Source organism: Uloborus diversus, chromosome 6 (genome assembly GCF_026930045.1).
Source record: "Uloborus diversus isolate 005 chromosome 6, Udiv.v.3.1, whole genome shotgun sequence".
Lineage (NCBI taxonomy): Eukaryota > Metazoa > Arthropoda > Arachnida > Araneae > Uloboridae > Uloborus > Uloborus diversus.
This window is the reverse complement of record NC_072736.1, coordinates 25568189-25585141: the sequence shown is the minus strand read 5'-3', so window position 1 is coordinate 25585141 and position 16953 is coordinate 25568189. Positions and strand designations below refer to the sequence as shown.

The window sequence follows — 16953 nt, the reverse complement described above, 5'->3', positions numbered from 1 at the left end:
TCGCCCCCCATAAGGGGTGAAAGCTACCCTATGTGTTATTCTGATGCATAAACTATATTATTGTAAAGTTTCATCAAAATCCATTCAGTAGTTTTTGCGTGAAAGAGTAACAAACATCCATACATCCATACAGACAGACTTCCGCACATATAATAGTAGTAAGATTATTATAACGTTTAACTAATTTTGTGAAGTGATAAATCTGATACGTCCTCAACTGATGCATCCCGCATTCACTGAAAATTGCTCTATCCAAACATATGTAATCACAAAATATCTATATGTTGGGAAGGGGGAGGACTTTTGATCTTCTGGATTACTTTCGGTTATAATACTTTTAGCACGTTAGTTTTGTTTCAGTGTGCACGCTTAGACAGGGTCTGATTCCTGATTACTATGCCAAAGCTAGAAGAAAACTGAATAGACCAACTAGGCCGTGGCCTAGTACCTCCGCTTTTAGTCTCCTTCCCCCCTCCCAAAATAGTTAAAATTGTTTTAGCCAATGGTTAAAATTGTATGATTTGACTGCAGGGGACCGCGAAAAAGTGTTTGACCTAGATCAGAAAAATTTCCCAAAGGAAAAACTGAAGGGGTCGAAATGAGCAATAGCGTAACTAGGGGTTGGCAGGAGTTGCTCTCGCCAGGGGCGCAGCAGCCAGGGGGGCGGCGTTTCAACAAAAGAAATTTTTTTGGAGGTCAAAATGACCTCCGATGACTTCCCACGTGGGCGACCCTGGGGGAGGGGCGCAATTTCTTTATTTCGCCAAGGGCGCTAGCCTCATAGTTACGCTCCTGGAAATGAGACGGAGCTTCAGAGGCTAATCGGTCCCCGTCTGCTCCCGCACATCTTTTCGTTTTGAAATTAAAAGTCCTAAACGTGTCTTATGATTTTGCAACGTAGTGAAGAAAAGTGATAAAACGCCAATCTTTTTCGCTTCACCTTTGCTAACGTTCGACTTTTGGCGATATTACCTGTTGCTTTTGCGCCAATTATGTCGCCATAAACGCGCTTTGAGCTAAATTCTAAATTCATCTGCGGCCACACGCAGAACAAGTTTCGTTGCGGGAGGGTTGTCCGTGAACTGTTATTCCTTGACAAGATGTCGAATCCAAATCCAACAATATCTTTAAACAAGGATTACCTCAAAAGTAAAGCTGGAATATTGAGGATTTTCGAAGCAGTGAGTGAGATTCTTTTTTCTAAAGTAAAGCAGTTAGTTTTATTTAAAACTTGACGTAAAATATAAATAAAAAAAAAACGCCTTATTAGTATTTGTTCAAAAATTCAAAAAATTCCGAAAATCATGTGAATTTTTCTGTTATTCTAACGGAGATAAGAAAGCCAAAAAAATGAAAAGAAACGAGAAATCAAGTATTTCATTACGATTTTTTTTTGTCTAATTGACTCATTTATTATCATTTTATTTTCATGTTTTTGCTAGATATAATACACCAGTTTTTTGTATTTTTTCTGATGCGAGTAAAAATGCAATAAAAGGATAAATTAATTATTTTATTCCGAAGATTCATTTATTTTTTACTTATTTATTATCAACAAGGAAACCAAAACTGAAACGAAGAGATAAATAAACTATTTGTTCCTTATTTTACTTATTTATTTATTAGAATAATGTTTTAATTTTTTATTAGTGATGTAATTCTGAGATTTAAATTTTTGCTGCCGAATAAACTTTGTTCTGTTAAATATTTAGTCCAGTTCAGTTCCGGATCTTTGACTTCTCCGGGGCAAATATTGGAACTGCCCTTCTTACCCATCTTCCTCCGAGATTTTTATATCGATTTTCAACGAAAAAAACACAGAAAGTAGGGTGAATTTGCCGCCTCCCGGAAGTTGCGGCTCGGCGCAATGGCATCAGCTTGCTTCTCACCCCCTAGAGCCGACTCCGATTTAATCTAAAATGTTTTAAGTTTTATGAATATTGCAAGAAAACACAAAAAAATAATTCAGAAAAAAAAAATACGAATAGCACTTTGAATAAAATGTAAATTGACAGCGTATCGGAATTTCTTTTTGAGATTTCATAACAGTTCTGCCGTTTCAGTGATTATCTATTCTTCGAATTGGTTGTAGATTTTGGGATTTCAGGTCCCTTTATCTTGTTTCAAATGTGTGAGAGACAGTAATTTTAAAAAACAAATATTATATGGGGTAGCCCCATAAATTATTTATTTTTATGTGATTTAATCACTAGATACACTAGTCTTTTCCAGTGTTATACTTTAACTAATTTATCAACCATTCAAATGCGCTAAACTGATTAGAGTAATTACGCAACGACAGTTACGATTTCAAGCTGTCACTTCATTTTCATAATGACGTTCCTTGTCGAGGTTTATTGCTCAATTTAATTTATAGGAGATAAAAACGAGCAACCAAGGTCTTTTGTTTTTAAAGCGCTATCATATAAGTTGATTTGTTAGATTCCGTGCCAAATTGTGATGTTTTTTATTTCGACCATCCGATGAAGTTATTTCCTACTCGCGGGAATTCATTGTTTTGGGAAGTAGTATTCGAAACCATCTGCTTTCGGGGATTACATGACAGCCTTTTGTGGCCTTATACGTCAGCCTGTGTTTGCGCGTGGGTTGTTATTACCATCAACTTGTTGATGATTCGATTGGGGTGTTGGCTTTCGAGCTTTTACTGTTTTTTTGTTTTGTTTTGTTTTTCTATTGCAACGGTTTTCCGGTTTCTTCGGCACATATTACAGTTTCGTTCTTCTCTCCCAGAGATTTTTTCGCAACTAAAATACACTTCCTTACGCGTCATACGCATCCTTTAAATACATTTCAATAATGACTTCGTCGTGAAAATTAGTAATTAACTCCTCTAGCAAATGGACTTTCATTGATACATGACGTAAAAACAGGAGTCGATCCAGGTTTTATTTATTTATTTATTTATTTATTTATTTATTTTTGGGATCCTATTTTGTGAATTTTCTTTGTTTTTGTAAAAGAGATGTTCACATGAATTACCCCTTTTTTCCCCCTGGAAAAAAGTTATATCAGGTAAAAATTTAACTGCATGCAACAGTTAAAAATTAAAATGTATACGCAGTGGTGGCTCGTAGGAGGGGCCGGAGGGTGCCTGGGCCCCTCACTATTTTCAGACAATAATTTATATTTTTATTTATTTCCCCTTTTTTTGTGCGTACGTGCTTGAAATAAAAAAAAAATGGATTGTGGTCTTTTCCTGCGCATAATCCACGGATTATGTGTTAAAAAGGTGTAAAAGTAATGAGGTACGGATTATACGCCGCCGCGGATTATCTGTTCTTTTTTTCTCCCTCAATACCAACGCATTGAACCCTTCATTTGCACAAGGTTAGACAGTTCGCTCTTTTCTTGACTGTTTGTCTTCAAGTAATTAGCGGAATAGAGTTTAAAATAAATTTAATTTTCTCTATTTAACACAAATATTTATTTTAGGAAAGTTAAAATATTAAAAAAAAACTTTTTAAAATTATTTTTTCCTTTCAAAACCGGGGGGGGGGGGGCAAGTGCGCCCATGACCCCCCTCACTTTTTTATGGCACGAGCCGCCACTGTGTATACGATGTACGTTTATGTACATAAAAAGAAAAGTTGCATTGATTTGAAATGTTGTCTTGAAAAAAAAGAAAAAAGAAGAAAATTCAGAAAACTTGCATTACATTCAAAAACACAATTTTGCAAATTCATTAATCTGTTAGTTATCTCCAAAGCTTTGCTGGTTACTGTGCATAAACTGAATTTTACATTTTCCAATCATGTGTTCAATTCATAAAAACATTTAGGGGGGAAAGATTTGATTGCTTAAGAAAACAAATTAATGATTGTTCAAAAAAAAGGATGGTTTTTAAAAAAAATCCATTTGGTTTAAGCACGGTTCAAACAAACCAACGTGCTGTAACGGATCCGGCGCGACTTCTACTTTCTTGAAATGAAGACAGAGTTCTTGATTAAAAATACGGGAAATTTATTTACACTATGTACAGGAAAGATCGTCAACAACTGCTAAATTATTCATCAGCAATTAAGCAATTATCACACAACACCGTAAACTCAACGTTTACACACGTATTTACTTCCAAATACGAAAACAACACAGCGAAATGCCTCGCTATAAACAGAGCAAATACGCTCTCAGTTCGAAATCTCAATCGAAACTAAACTTTTTATCCATCGCTAACGGCTTATATACACACCGAAAAGAAATCTCAAAGATTCCAGAAAATGCTACAACGTTCTGCAACTACACTTTCATTGATAAAATCAGTGAATGAAAGAAGAAAAAAAGAATAGGGGGGTTGTATACTTCGGCCGAATGTTAAGGGGGTGTATATTCATTACGGGAAACTATTTACAGGTTACGTTACTACAATAATTACTATTTACAGGATTTGTAACAGTGCTTTAAAGCAAACAACCCTGATAATAAAATTATGATTTTCATTCTGTGAAATTTCTTGTAAAAAGAAATTTCTTTAGTGCTGTATCATTTAATCTTGGAGTCGTTCAGTTAGATAAGGGGAGGTGGAGCACGTTGGTCCGCTTTTTTACTTATTATTTTTTATCCCATCAAAAAATATAATGAGTAGTTCGATTTTCTACAATAAGTTTCACTAAACACTTCTCAACACCACAGTTTTTTTTGGAAGCGTTGAATTTGATAAACTTTCTTTACATTATTTTTTTAACGGAACCTCGTAAAGTGACACGATGGTCCGCCTGGTGGGCATGTTGGACCGCATAACTAGAACAACATTTGTTATAATTTTAGTGATAAATACTATCAAACTTTGTAACTACCTTATTCTATGTTGTGGGTAGAGTGAAAAAAAAAAGTTTAAAGATCAAATAACACATTAAATTGATTTTAATTGATCATCTTTATTTAAAAACAGCAATAAGCATTCACCATTAGTGCACAATTATTTTTTGAAATCTAAAGAAAAATCAGTTATTGAATAATGATATCTGGGAATATAAAAGTGCTACTTCTTGAGCTTTGGAAGTAACACTTTTATTGGACTGAGTTTTGGAAGGATAATTCCCCCCCCCCCCATATGTTACTTTTATACACAGTTACATCAATATTTGCTGGGGGTGGAGCTCTTTTTTTCTTTATTGCATTGCTTGAAACAATTACAAAAAGCTAAGAATCCTGTTATACTAATACCATATATTTCAAAGAAAAAGTGCAATAAAATTGACAGTTTTAAGTTAGTATATCTTTGCGTTCTAAAATGAAATATAAAAAATGAAATTAGATAATCTTAAGTAACAGTATACTTTTTTCTTCTTTTGATGAATTATTTGTTTTATTTTATTTCTATGTAGAATGCTTGTTTGGCAAAAAAAAAAAAAAGCTTAATATAGGAACTTTATTATAGCATTTTTTACATATTTTACTCTTAGAAAAAAGTTAGTTTTCTGAAAATTACTCAGGACTACTGATATAACTTTCTGGAATAAAATTTGTTCAATATAACTGTACCATGTGATTTCATTATGGGATTTGTAGGACCATAAATGCTATTTGTTGGTCATAAAATAAAATGAAAAATATTAATACGTAGTGTATTAAAATAATTGAGACCGGTCCAACGTCCCTATCTCCCCCTAAGTTTCTATCTTACAGTGCATTTCTATTTCAGTCGATTCTATTTTCGGCTCTAATTCGGGGTTTCCGTTTAAATCCGAAATTTTGCGAGTCGAAGTTAAAGTGACAATTACAAAAAAAAAAAAAAAAAAAAAAATCAAAAACTATCAATTTAATCGTGTACGCGCAAACTCTGATTACATTTATTTTACAATTCCAACTTCGAGGTTTAATAGAACTTAAACTCAAGTTGGTCTGTAGAGCAGAATCCCTAAAAACAAATGCAGGTCAGGAAACGGTTCATATGCCCACAAACAATTCCATTTAGCAGATAAAGATCCAACTCATAGAGCTTGACTTGTTTTTTCTTAACACATATAGAACACAAAAGAATCTTGATGCGTAACGTTCCAGTTCTGTACAAAGGATTGCTCTGTTGGTTTATTCGTTCACTTTCAAATATAATAAAATGCCGGGTAAATGAAGGGTTTAAGAAGAATAAATTTTGTAATACAAAGATGGCGGTTTCTTTTCGCTAATTGCTGAATTCAGATTTCTATGTTTGGAAGGAGCCTTGAACTGGTGAACTCAAAACGGAGCCGATTAAAAGATGCTTTCCGATGTTATCAAACCTGTATTCCACTGGTTGAAAACGGTTGAGGCGTTTCCCGTTTATATTACTCAATTATTTCGAAAATACACTTAAACCGGTGTTCTTTTATTACGCATGAGTCAAACTTTGTTTCTAAGGAATCAAAATTGCTCATTAATTTCACTCTTGCTGTGGCTCTTTATCTCTTTGTTATTGATAGATAACGTGTCATACGATCCATTGCCATTTTTTAACATTATTTTCAGAAATCGTGTTTCTGGTAATAAATATTCTCGTCTGCTTTTTTTGCATGTAAAAACACAGTGATTTTTTATTTATTCGCAACTCCAGCGCTCGAATACGCTACCCTGCGGTGATTTACAAAACTGCCGAAAAAAATAAAACATTGCCACATTGCGTTCCATGTGTGTCTGTTGACGTAAACACAGGCAGTTTGTTAGGAGTATTTATTAACGCATTCGATGTGCCTTAGATTGCTTTTAGCAACAGAAATTGTTTCGTCCCTTAATGGTATTCTCGATTTTCTCAAAATAATGTTACTTTTCATTATTTCCCTCTAAAAAGCGTAATGATTGTCGTAAATGGCGAAAGCGTAAAACAAGAAAACTCTGGGTTAACAAACTTAGCATTTGCTCTGTTCGATGCATTTTTCTTTTTTTTCGAAAGAGGATAACGGTATACCAGGTAAGTTTTTTTTTTAAATTGTTTTGTGTGAATTTGTAAGGAAATGGGTTTTTTTTTCAATCTTAAGTTCGAAAGAAGGATTTAATTACATTAGCAGAAGAATTAGGGCTTTCATCTCCGCCTAGTTTAAAAATAATTAATTAAATCAACCTAATTTAATGCAGCATTTAGTTGGAATGCGCAGTATGCAAAATATTTTCTTGGAATATATTATCGTAGAACGAAATGAAAAATGTTTAACGCTGAGAATTTTCCTCGCCAAAATAATGGGATTATAGTTTAGGGTTATAGTTTTAGTATTGTGCGGGCAAAGAACATTTGGCGAGAGATTTCGCATGTCAGTTAAACCATATTTATTTTTCATCATGAGTGGAATAAAATGGTAGAAAGATTACAGAAGTCGATAAGTTTAAAGAAATAATGTTAGATAAATTGAAAAGAAAACTGCCACCATTTATCCGTGAGAATGTTGTTGATGATTTGCATGGCATGACATAATTAAATCATAACGCAGAAATTAGAAAAATACGAAACAGAAAAATTTAAAATTAACCAATTCGGCAATTTGAGAAAAATAACTCGGCTACAAATGCAAAACAATTAGCGCTAGCCAAGCAAGGCAAAGAAGTATCTTCTTTTGATAATAATTCGTAATGTCATATAATTAAATTGTCTAGCGTTAATTGTTATTCTTGTCAGGCCACAATTATTATTTAGTTTTATCAAGAATTGATAAATATCGAATTCAACATCGTGGAAATGGCTGTTTAGAACTACGAACTACGTAATTTGCATTAAATTTTGACGTTTAGTAATGCTTCTTGAATTCTCATTTCTTTCTACGTGGACCAGAATATCCACAAGACTTTGAAAATTAATTTAAAAAGAATAAAGCGAAAAAATCATACGTACGAACAAAAATCACAACACTTTTAGCATTTTCTTCGTTACCATGTGCGTTTGTTTTAGTTTTTAAGTCCGCCATTAGACAGTGACTTCAGTGCCCCCTATAGTTCGTTGGAGTTGCGAATGAAAAAGGTAAACAAACAAATGCCGTAACTTGCTTTGACGCTTAGTGAATGACATTAATTTTTCATCGTGTTTGCGGGAAGCTTTCTTTTCTATTGTTCTGAAACTACATTACATCACACATCACAAACTGTCTGACGCCTGTAATTTACTCCAAAGAAAACACGTGGAATGAAATGTTTTACCTTTTTCTTTAGTATTGTTAATCACTGCAAGGTAGCGTATTCGAGCGCTGGAGTTGCGAATAGCTCCAACACCACTGCACTAAACCGTAGGCTGAGACCGCAATGGCAAGGGACGGCAAAAAAAAAAAAAAAAAAAAAAAAAAAATCAGGAATGTTTACACATTTTGTTTGATATATTAAATTATACCTCTAATAATATTTTTTTTTTTTTTTGTGGGGGGGGGGGGGGGTAGGCGTATTCGTCATATTTTGACAAATCGACAGATTTCTTAAATTTGAGCTAGAATATGAAAGAACTTTATTTGTAATTAGCAACAAATCTTGAAAATAAAATCTTGGGCGCGGTTTGATATATTCAAAATCAAAAGTCACGGTGAATAACCTTGAAACTTAAACCTGTGGTGAGAAAGTCATGTTTTATATCAATTAAAAGCTCTATTCTTTATCTTTGCAATGGCTTTTGAATTTTTACTCTACTATAATTTGGATAGAAGTTACAGTCATTTGCATGTCACAGCTTTCAATTTATTTCGCACTTTTTAAGTTTTCAACAGTCCTGTATTTGGTAAAACTTTTGAAGTAGAGCAATGAAAATTGGCAGGATTATTTATCTTGTTATATGTCTCCTTCACACAAAATTTCGTTAGAATCGGAAATGATGAGGAGGGGTCAACAAGGGAAATAACCTGACAAATGGAATTCCACAGTGTAAAACATGTGTACATTCCTGAGTTTTTTTCAGTACCTTGCCATTGCGATCCCAGTCTTTTTGGTGTAGTGGAAGAATAGTGTTAGAGCTATAAAATATATTTTTATGAAGAAATTCCAAGGGGATATATTTTGAGATATTCAGTTTCAAAAGTCATGGTGAGTGACCTTGAAACTTAAACCTATTGTGAGATAGTCATGTATTATATCAATAGAAAGCTCTATTCTTTAGAATTATATTGATTTTTAAGTTTTTATTCTACTACAATTAGGAGTTATTTTTTTATCACAACTTTTCGTTTTTTTCCGTACTTTTTCAGTTTTTTTAACAGCCCTGTATTTTGTAAAATTTTTAAAGTAGAATTCTAAAAATTGACAGGATTACTTATCTTGTCATATGTGTACCTCACGCCAATTTTCGTTAAAATCAGAAATGGTGAGGTCAAAAAATTATGTTTTTTGATTGATTTGACGTGGAATTGCCCATCTATTTATGTTCCTTCTGCATGGTATTTAGCATCAGAATATTGATTCTGAAATCATACTGAAATGTATTCGAAACTCCAACAAACTATAGGGGACGTTACAGCCACTGTTAAATGGCAGATGAAAAAGGTAAAACAAACGCACGCCGTAACGTATAAATTGCTTCTCAGTTTATTAAATGAGAAAAAATTTGTTAGTATCTATGGTTTTTTTTTTTTTTTTTTTTTTTTTTGTTCTTCATCCTTTTGAAAACATTTTTCAAAGTCTTTTGATTATTATGACCCATGTAGAAAGAGATGTGAAATCAAAAAGGATTACGAAAGTGAAAAATTAATACAAAACACACAGAAAGTTGTTCTGAAGCAGCCATTTTCACGATGTTGAATTCAATACTCGTAAATTTTTGGTTCACTTCGAACAACATTTTTTTTGTACTGTTTTTTTCTATACATTAGTATTTATTATGTCCAGTTTCGTGACATTTCCGGCATTTGTTGACATTTTTGTCACATATAGTGCACACACGTGACCGTAAGACTGTCAAGAGTAACATTCAATGCTAGATTATTTATTTCTATGACTATATTATTGACTAGTGGCACCCGCACGGCTTCGCCCGTAATAGAAAAATTGAAGGTCTTTTGGTTCGCTTGTATATTTACAAATAATGTATGGTGAATTTTCTCGCCAATTAGCTTGTACCGACGTTACAGTTCCACGTTATGATTATTTCGTATCTCGCCAATTGGCTTGTGCCCATGTTACGGTTCCACGTTATTATAATTTCGCAATTTATGATAGTTTTTTTTCTTAAAATTGGAATAAAAAAAGAACCACATCGAATTTTCGAAAAATCGCTTCGAGGTGCACACCCCCATGCTACAAACTAACTTTGTGCCAAATTTCATGAAAATCGGCCGAACGGTCTAGGCGCTATGCGCATCACAGACATCCAGACATCTAGACAGAGAGACTTTCAGCTTTATCATTAGTAATAATTGTTAGTAATAATAATAATAATAATAAAGATAAAGAATATCAAAAGAGAGATGATATTTCATTCTTTTATTTAGCAGCCGCAAATCGTTTTATTTATGTAATTGAGTTATTTCTTCGAATCGGTTTATTTTAATTCTCACTGTTTCATATGCTTCCATTTCTCAACTAAATGATAAAATCCTTTCATGCTTGCTGTGTGAAACAACTACAAAATGCTGGCAATTCTGTTTTAAATCATCATGCATTTAATTCATTCGTCATGGAAATGATTTAACGGATCGAAATCTTGTCAAGATACATTATTCTTTCACACAATACTAAAACCATAACCCGATAAACAGATTTTTGGTGAAATTCTTCCACCGATAATGACAGCTTTTGCAGAGCAATAAAGTAAAATTGGCGAACTATTTTAGCGATAAAAATTCCAAGCTTTTATTTTTTACTAGTGGTACCCGCACGGCTTTGCCCGTAGTTGAATATTAAAAGGTCATTCGGTTCGCCTGTATATTTACAAATAATAGATGACGAATTTCTCGCCAATTGTCTGTATTCATTCGCTCTCCCATTCCACGTTATGATAATTTCGTAATTTACTCGTCCATCTTATGATAATTTTGCTCCGGAAAATGTTCTTAAAATTCAAATGGAAAAAGAATAAAATCGAATTTTCGAAAAATCGCTTCGAGGTGCACACCCCCATGCTACAAACTAACTTTGTGCCAAATTTCATAAAAATCGGCCGAACGGTCTAGGCGCTATGCGCGTCACACACATACTACAGACATTCCACATGCAGACAGAGAGACTTTCCGCTTTATTATTATTAAAGATAAATATTTTCAAGAATATTTATCGCATACTGTCCATTTCAGTTGGATGCTGTAGTAACAAGGTTATTTAAATCAATTATGTGGAATTAGGTTTAAAAAAAGCAATAATTTTTCAGCATGGCTCTAGTGTCCAGCTAGTGTTATTAAGTCCGCTTTTTTTCATCGAAATGAAAAACTAGTATTTATTTAAATTCACTCAGAACAAGATAAATAAAATGTGTACTCACAGTTTTTTAGCAGATATTTTTAATGTTACGCTGTTACGAATGACGATTCCAAATAATGAATTACGCAAATAAAAAAAAAATACACATTACAAACTACTTGTTTTGTCCAAAATGGAACACGTGGAACGCAATGTTTTACCTTTTTCAACAATTTTATAAATCACCGCAAGGTAGCGTATTCTAGCTCTGAAGTTGCGAATACAGTGTAAAAGTTTTAGAAACACGGATTCACGAGCTTAAAGAACATAGATACTCGAAAATAAGGAAAAAAAAGTTTTGAAAAAAAATTTCTAAAATAAATCATGTTTCAAAACTTAGCTGAAATCTTTGGTTGCGAAAATTAGTTTTTCACAATCACAATGGAGTGGTTTCCTTCAGTCAAAAGTACTTCTTTTAGTCCTTGAAATGAATAGAATGAGTAAAAAAAAAAAAAAAATAATAACATGCACCCAGAAAATACTATCATTTTCCCAACAGTTTTTTTTAAATTATTTTTTTTTAAATGTCCGATTTTTCAAACAAGGTATGGTCTTGATGACGTCACGAATGATGCACTTTTTCGCATTTTTCTACTACGTTTCCACGTTATGATAATCAAGCAGCGAATTAAATATTGCGCTCTGCGCTTGCTATCAATCATATCGTTGCCAAAACACGTGAGTATAGATGCGAGTTAATTATTTTGCATTGTGAATGGCAACACTGAATGGCATTTAATCGTTTGTGATGTCATCGGCAGAAGCCGTAAACAATGAAAGCGCTCTAAGTAATTTTTTAAAAATATTAAACGTAAACAAATTTTTCGAAAAATGGTCAGATCCTATGTTTTTAGGCATGCTCTTTCAGAAAAAAATACTTTTAAAATTTTGGAAACGACACCATTAGATTTTTTTTTTCCTTTTTATTATCAAAGACTATTTCTCAAGTTTCTTTTGTCTGTCATAATATCTGCCAATTACTTCCGCTTTTTAATTAAAAGCAATATCAGTAATTATGAAGTTAAATTTGATAATTTACGAACTAATTTAAAGACTGAACAAGCTGATTAAGCAAGCATAATACATACTGTGCATTTTAGGAACTTTAAACTTTTCAAATAATGCAGGTTTTTTGGAGTTTTCTTTGATTAAAGTCATCAGTTTAAAAACGTTATTTAAAGCTTTTCTCTCTCTCTCTCGATAGTTCAACGTTGCTTTTTAATTTGAACATACAAGATTATCTAGAGCAGATTAACGGTAAATATATGCTTTTCTCTTTACAAGAAACACATTTATGTTAAAATGAAAGTCAACACAGTTTTTTGTTTGTAATATGGATATGTAGCAGGTAATTGAAATTAAAAAAATTTCATCTCAAATAAATTTCAAAACGAAAAACATCTTTACTAAGAATGAAGCTGAAAGTCTCTCTGTCTGGATATCTGGATCACTCTCTGTCTGGATGTCTGGATCTCTCTTTGTCTGGAAGTCTGTATCTCTCTCTGTCTGGATGTATGTATCTCTGTTTGTCAGAATCTCTGCGAGCCTAGACCATTCGTCTGATTTTCATGAAATTTGGCACAAAATTAGTTTGTAGCATAGGGATGTGCACCTCGAAGCGATTTTTCAAAAATTCGATTTTGTTCTTTTTCTACTCCAATTTAAAGAAAATTTTACCGAGCAAATTATCACAACGTGAACGAGTAAATTACCAAATTATCATAACGTGGAACCGTAACGTGGGCAAGCAAATGAACATAGCAAATTGGAGAGAAATTCGTCATCCATTATTTGTAAATATACAGGCGAACCAAATGACTTTTAAATTTTCTTCTACGGGCAAAGCCGTGCGAGTACCACTTGTTTAAAATAAAATGTAGAAAATGTTTTTCGTTTCTAAATACTATTTCTAAGAGCTTGATTCGCAATAAAAAGTGTGAAATATAGTACATTATTTCTTGATTACACCATTCAAAAGTTGCAGTTATTCTCAATATCTTCATATTTTGGTAAAGCAATAAAATTTAAATTAAAAAATTGAGAATAGAAATAAGCGACGTGTAGCTTTGTAGGAATAGCTTTTACTATACTATACCGCCTATTTTTACTTCACTTTACAAAAAAGGAAGTATTGTTCACTCAAAAATTGGCCTTAATTTCCATTTTGCTCACCCCCGAATGAATGTTGAGTTTTTTTTTTCAACCCGACCACACGTGGATCGCCTAAGAACGTATAGACACCCGAAATATCCATTTTGACGATCCCCGAGTCAATTACAACGAGTTTTCTCGTGACCACTGTATGTATGTATGAGCGGATGTGCGTATATATGTCGCATAACTCAAGAACGGTATGTCCCAGAAAGTTGAAATTTGGTACGTAGACTCCTAGTAGAGTCTAGTTGTGCACCTCCCTTTTTGGTTGCATTCGGAAGTTCCCAAGAGGGTTTTTATACCTTTTTTGGGGGAAATGATTGTTAATTCCCTACAAACTCAAGTGGTGTTGTAATTTGGCAAACACTTGGATATCGCCAAGCTTTTGGTCGCCAAGTTTTATCGCCAACTTGGCGACAAATTTGGTGTTTTTTTAAATCTGGTTTTATTTTAGCCACTATTGGCGATATTTCGAAAGTAAACCATTGAATCACATTAAAATTGCCAATATTGGAAAAATTAATCTGCATAAAACGTTACGAAAAGCGCACACATCGAACATTTGTGAGTGAAAAAAAAAAAAAAAAAACACTTGGATACGTTCAGAAACTACAGTTTCAATTCTATGTTCGCTATGTTGATGACTGTTTTGTTCTTATGAATTACGATCAACTAAGCATTGATGATGCTTTATCTATTTTAAATTCCATTGATCCTCATATTCAATTCTCTTGAAAAAGAACAGAATAATTGCCTTCCATTTCTGGATGTTCTCGTTTCTCGAACTGAGTCCGGTTTTGAAACTACCGTTTATCGCAAACCTTTTGCTGTTTCATTACCCCCACATAGATTATCGTCTCACCCTCCTAATCAAAAATATTCAGCTTTCAACACATTTTTTTATCGTGCAATGAATATTTGGTCTTCACCTATAAGCTTCTTAATTCGGAACTTAACTATTTAAGAGCTGTGGCTGTTGATAGAGACTATCCGCCCACCTTAGTTGATTCCATTTATAAAAAACTTTGCAAAAAATCTCAAAATTTTGTTCTTAATAGAACTTTTAACACTAAGAATTTAGTTGTTCTGCCTTTCTTCCCTGGTGTTAGTTTTCAAGTTGCTAAGATTCTGAAGCGATTCAAATTCCAAATGGTATTTTCTCCTATTAATAAACTTTCTTTCTCTTCCCTTAAAGATTCTATTAATCCTCTTAATTGTTGTGGGATCTATAAAATTGTTTGCAATTGCGGACTCGGATACATAGGACAGACCCGCCGTTCTTTGAAATTTCGGTTAAAAGAACATCAAAGCTATGTGAGAAAACAACAGCTGAATAAATCCAGTATTGCCCAACACTGTTGGGAATCGAATCACTCTTTTGATTTTAACTCTTATCAAATTATCCAAAAATGCCCCAATCCGTTGGATCTTGATTTTTGGGAATCTTTCCACATCCTGAGGAACCGTTCTAATTTTTAGTTAACGATCTTACTCAGGGTTGCTAGACGTCCCGGATTTCAAGGGACAGTCCCGTATTTTAAAAAATTGTCCCGCGTCCCGGGGAACTTCCATACGGGAAGGCTAAAGTCCCGTATTCTAACTACTAACAATATTTAACAAAACGAGACATTATTTTAAGGGAAAAAATAAAGTAAAACAAAAAATGAAATAAAGAGCAATAAGAAAATCATGTGGCAGCGAATACAAAAATTATTTTTAATTGGTTTTTGTTTTGGTGGCAAACCATGAGGAGCCGAATGATTGCTTCCTCTTTGCTCATTGACTAATATTGGAAATATATCGTCAATCGCAATGGAAACAATTTTTATACTTTGATCGGCGACATTTTGTAAGATTTAATGCTTTATTACGAATACGATTGAATATTTCAGATTTATCATGAAGAGACGTTATACGTTGGAAAGCATCACTTAAAAATGCACCATATCCAGTAATTGCCCTCAATCTCAAAAATATTACCCCCCCCCCCTTCACTCCTAGTAGTCTGTCCCGTATTTACTGTTTTTAAATCTGGCCACCCTGATCTTACTGCAATTCCCTATTTTTCTTCTGTGTGGACTCCTTTCTTAAAATTGGTTTGGTTTTTCTATTATTTTTTGTAAACGTCGTACATTTCTTACTTTTATTTTTTTCATTTTTTGCTTTATTATTTCGTTTTGTGATTAACTAATTCCAATATGAGTTTATCTTTACTTTTTTGTATAATTTTTAAAGTGTTACTTTGCTTATTATAAGGCACTATTAGTATTAAATAGGTGTAAAAGGAAGGTCAAGTGATGCTCACATCAGCTCGTTAGTTTAAATTTTATTCGCTGCTTTAGAATTAACCTAAATATAAAGAGACAAAGATATACTGCTATTTCTGATCGTTATTATATTTATTTAGCGTTATCTTTATTGTTTTGACCATTAATCAAGAAATTATGATACTTATTGTATTTCACACCTTTTGATTTGATCCAACGTCAGTGAAATTTAGAATTAAAAACCATGTTTTTTTGAGCAATCACGATTGCTTATTGCTTTCATTTGACTGTTTTTGGCGTGCTATCATTTTATTTTCCCACCGCCACCCTCCGCACCATCACCGTCGACCGGCTCCTCACGATGCTGCTCCTATAGCGAAAGCCGTCTCCACGTTGCATCCATGTTCTACACACACGCGCGTACATACACAACTACACACACGCGCGTACATACACAACTACACACACGCGCGTACATACACAACTACACACACACGCGTACATACACAACTACACGCACACATACACAGCTACACACACGCGCACACATACACAACTACACACACGCGCACACATACACACACATACACATACATACACACACACAAATATACACACAACTACCCACACATTCATGCCTGTAACAGACACAAACACACATGCCTACACACACAAATATACACACAACTACCCACACATTCATGCCTGTAACAGACACAAACACACATGCCTACACACACACACACATACCCGCCACACACAAACACACACGCCTACATACACACACTCGTGATTGCGAAAAACATAATTTGAATTCAAGATGTCAAAATTCAAATTAATTTTTTTTTAATTTATTTTTTTTAATACTGTCATTAGTTTCAGTTTAAGACATCACAACGAGCTTCTTAAAAAATTAAAATTAACCATTTGTCTTTTGCAAAATCCCATGACATAAACTATGAAAACTACGCTTCGGTTGTTATCGCATTGTTTTGTCTTTTCTGTGTTAAATCGATATTTTAGTTTGAGGAGCATTCATGCCGCTGTAATTAACAGCGACGTTTCCATGGCGACATACAAATGCTATTTACGGAATAATGGAAGTGAAAATAGAGCGAAGAGGGAAAAGGGATGATGACGGTTAAAAGGGTGGAAAATTGAGAAAACAGATTGCGTTGTTAAG

The 16953-nt window shown here is 33.6% G+C and overlaps 1 protein-coding gene across 1 annotated transcript in view; it reads left to right on the top strand.

Annotated features, from left to right (window-relative positions):
• Positions 1-1050: 1050 nt before the first annotated feature.
• Positions 1051-16953, top strand: part of LOC129225173 (proteolipid protein 2-like) — a 76437-nt gene continuing 60534 nt past the window's right edge. The window contains exon 1 of the mRNA XM_054859738.1: positions 1051-1181. Coding sequence (XP_054715713.1) covers positions 1101-1181 — 81 coding nt within the window. The 5' untranslated portion in view covers positions 1051-1100. The remainder of the gene's footprint in view (positions 1182-16953) is intronic.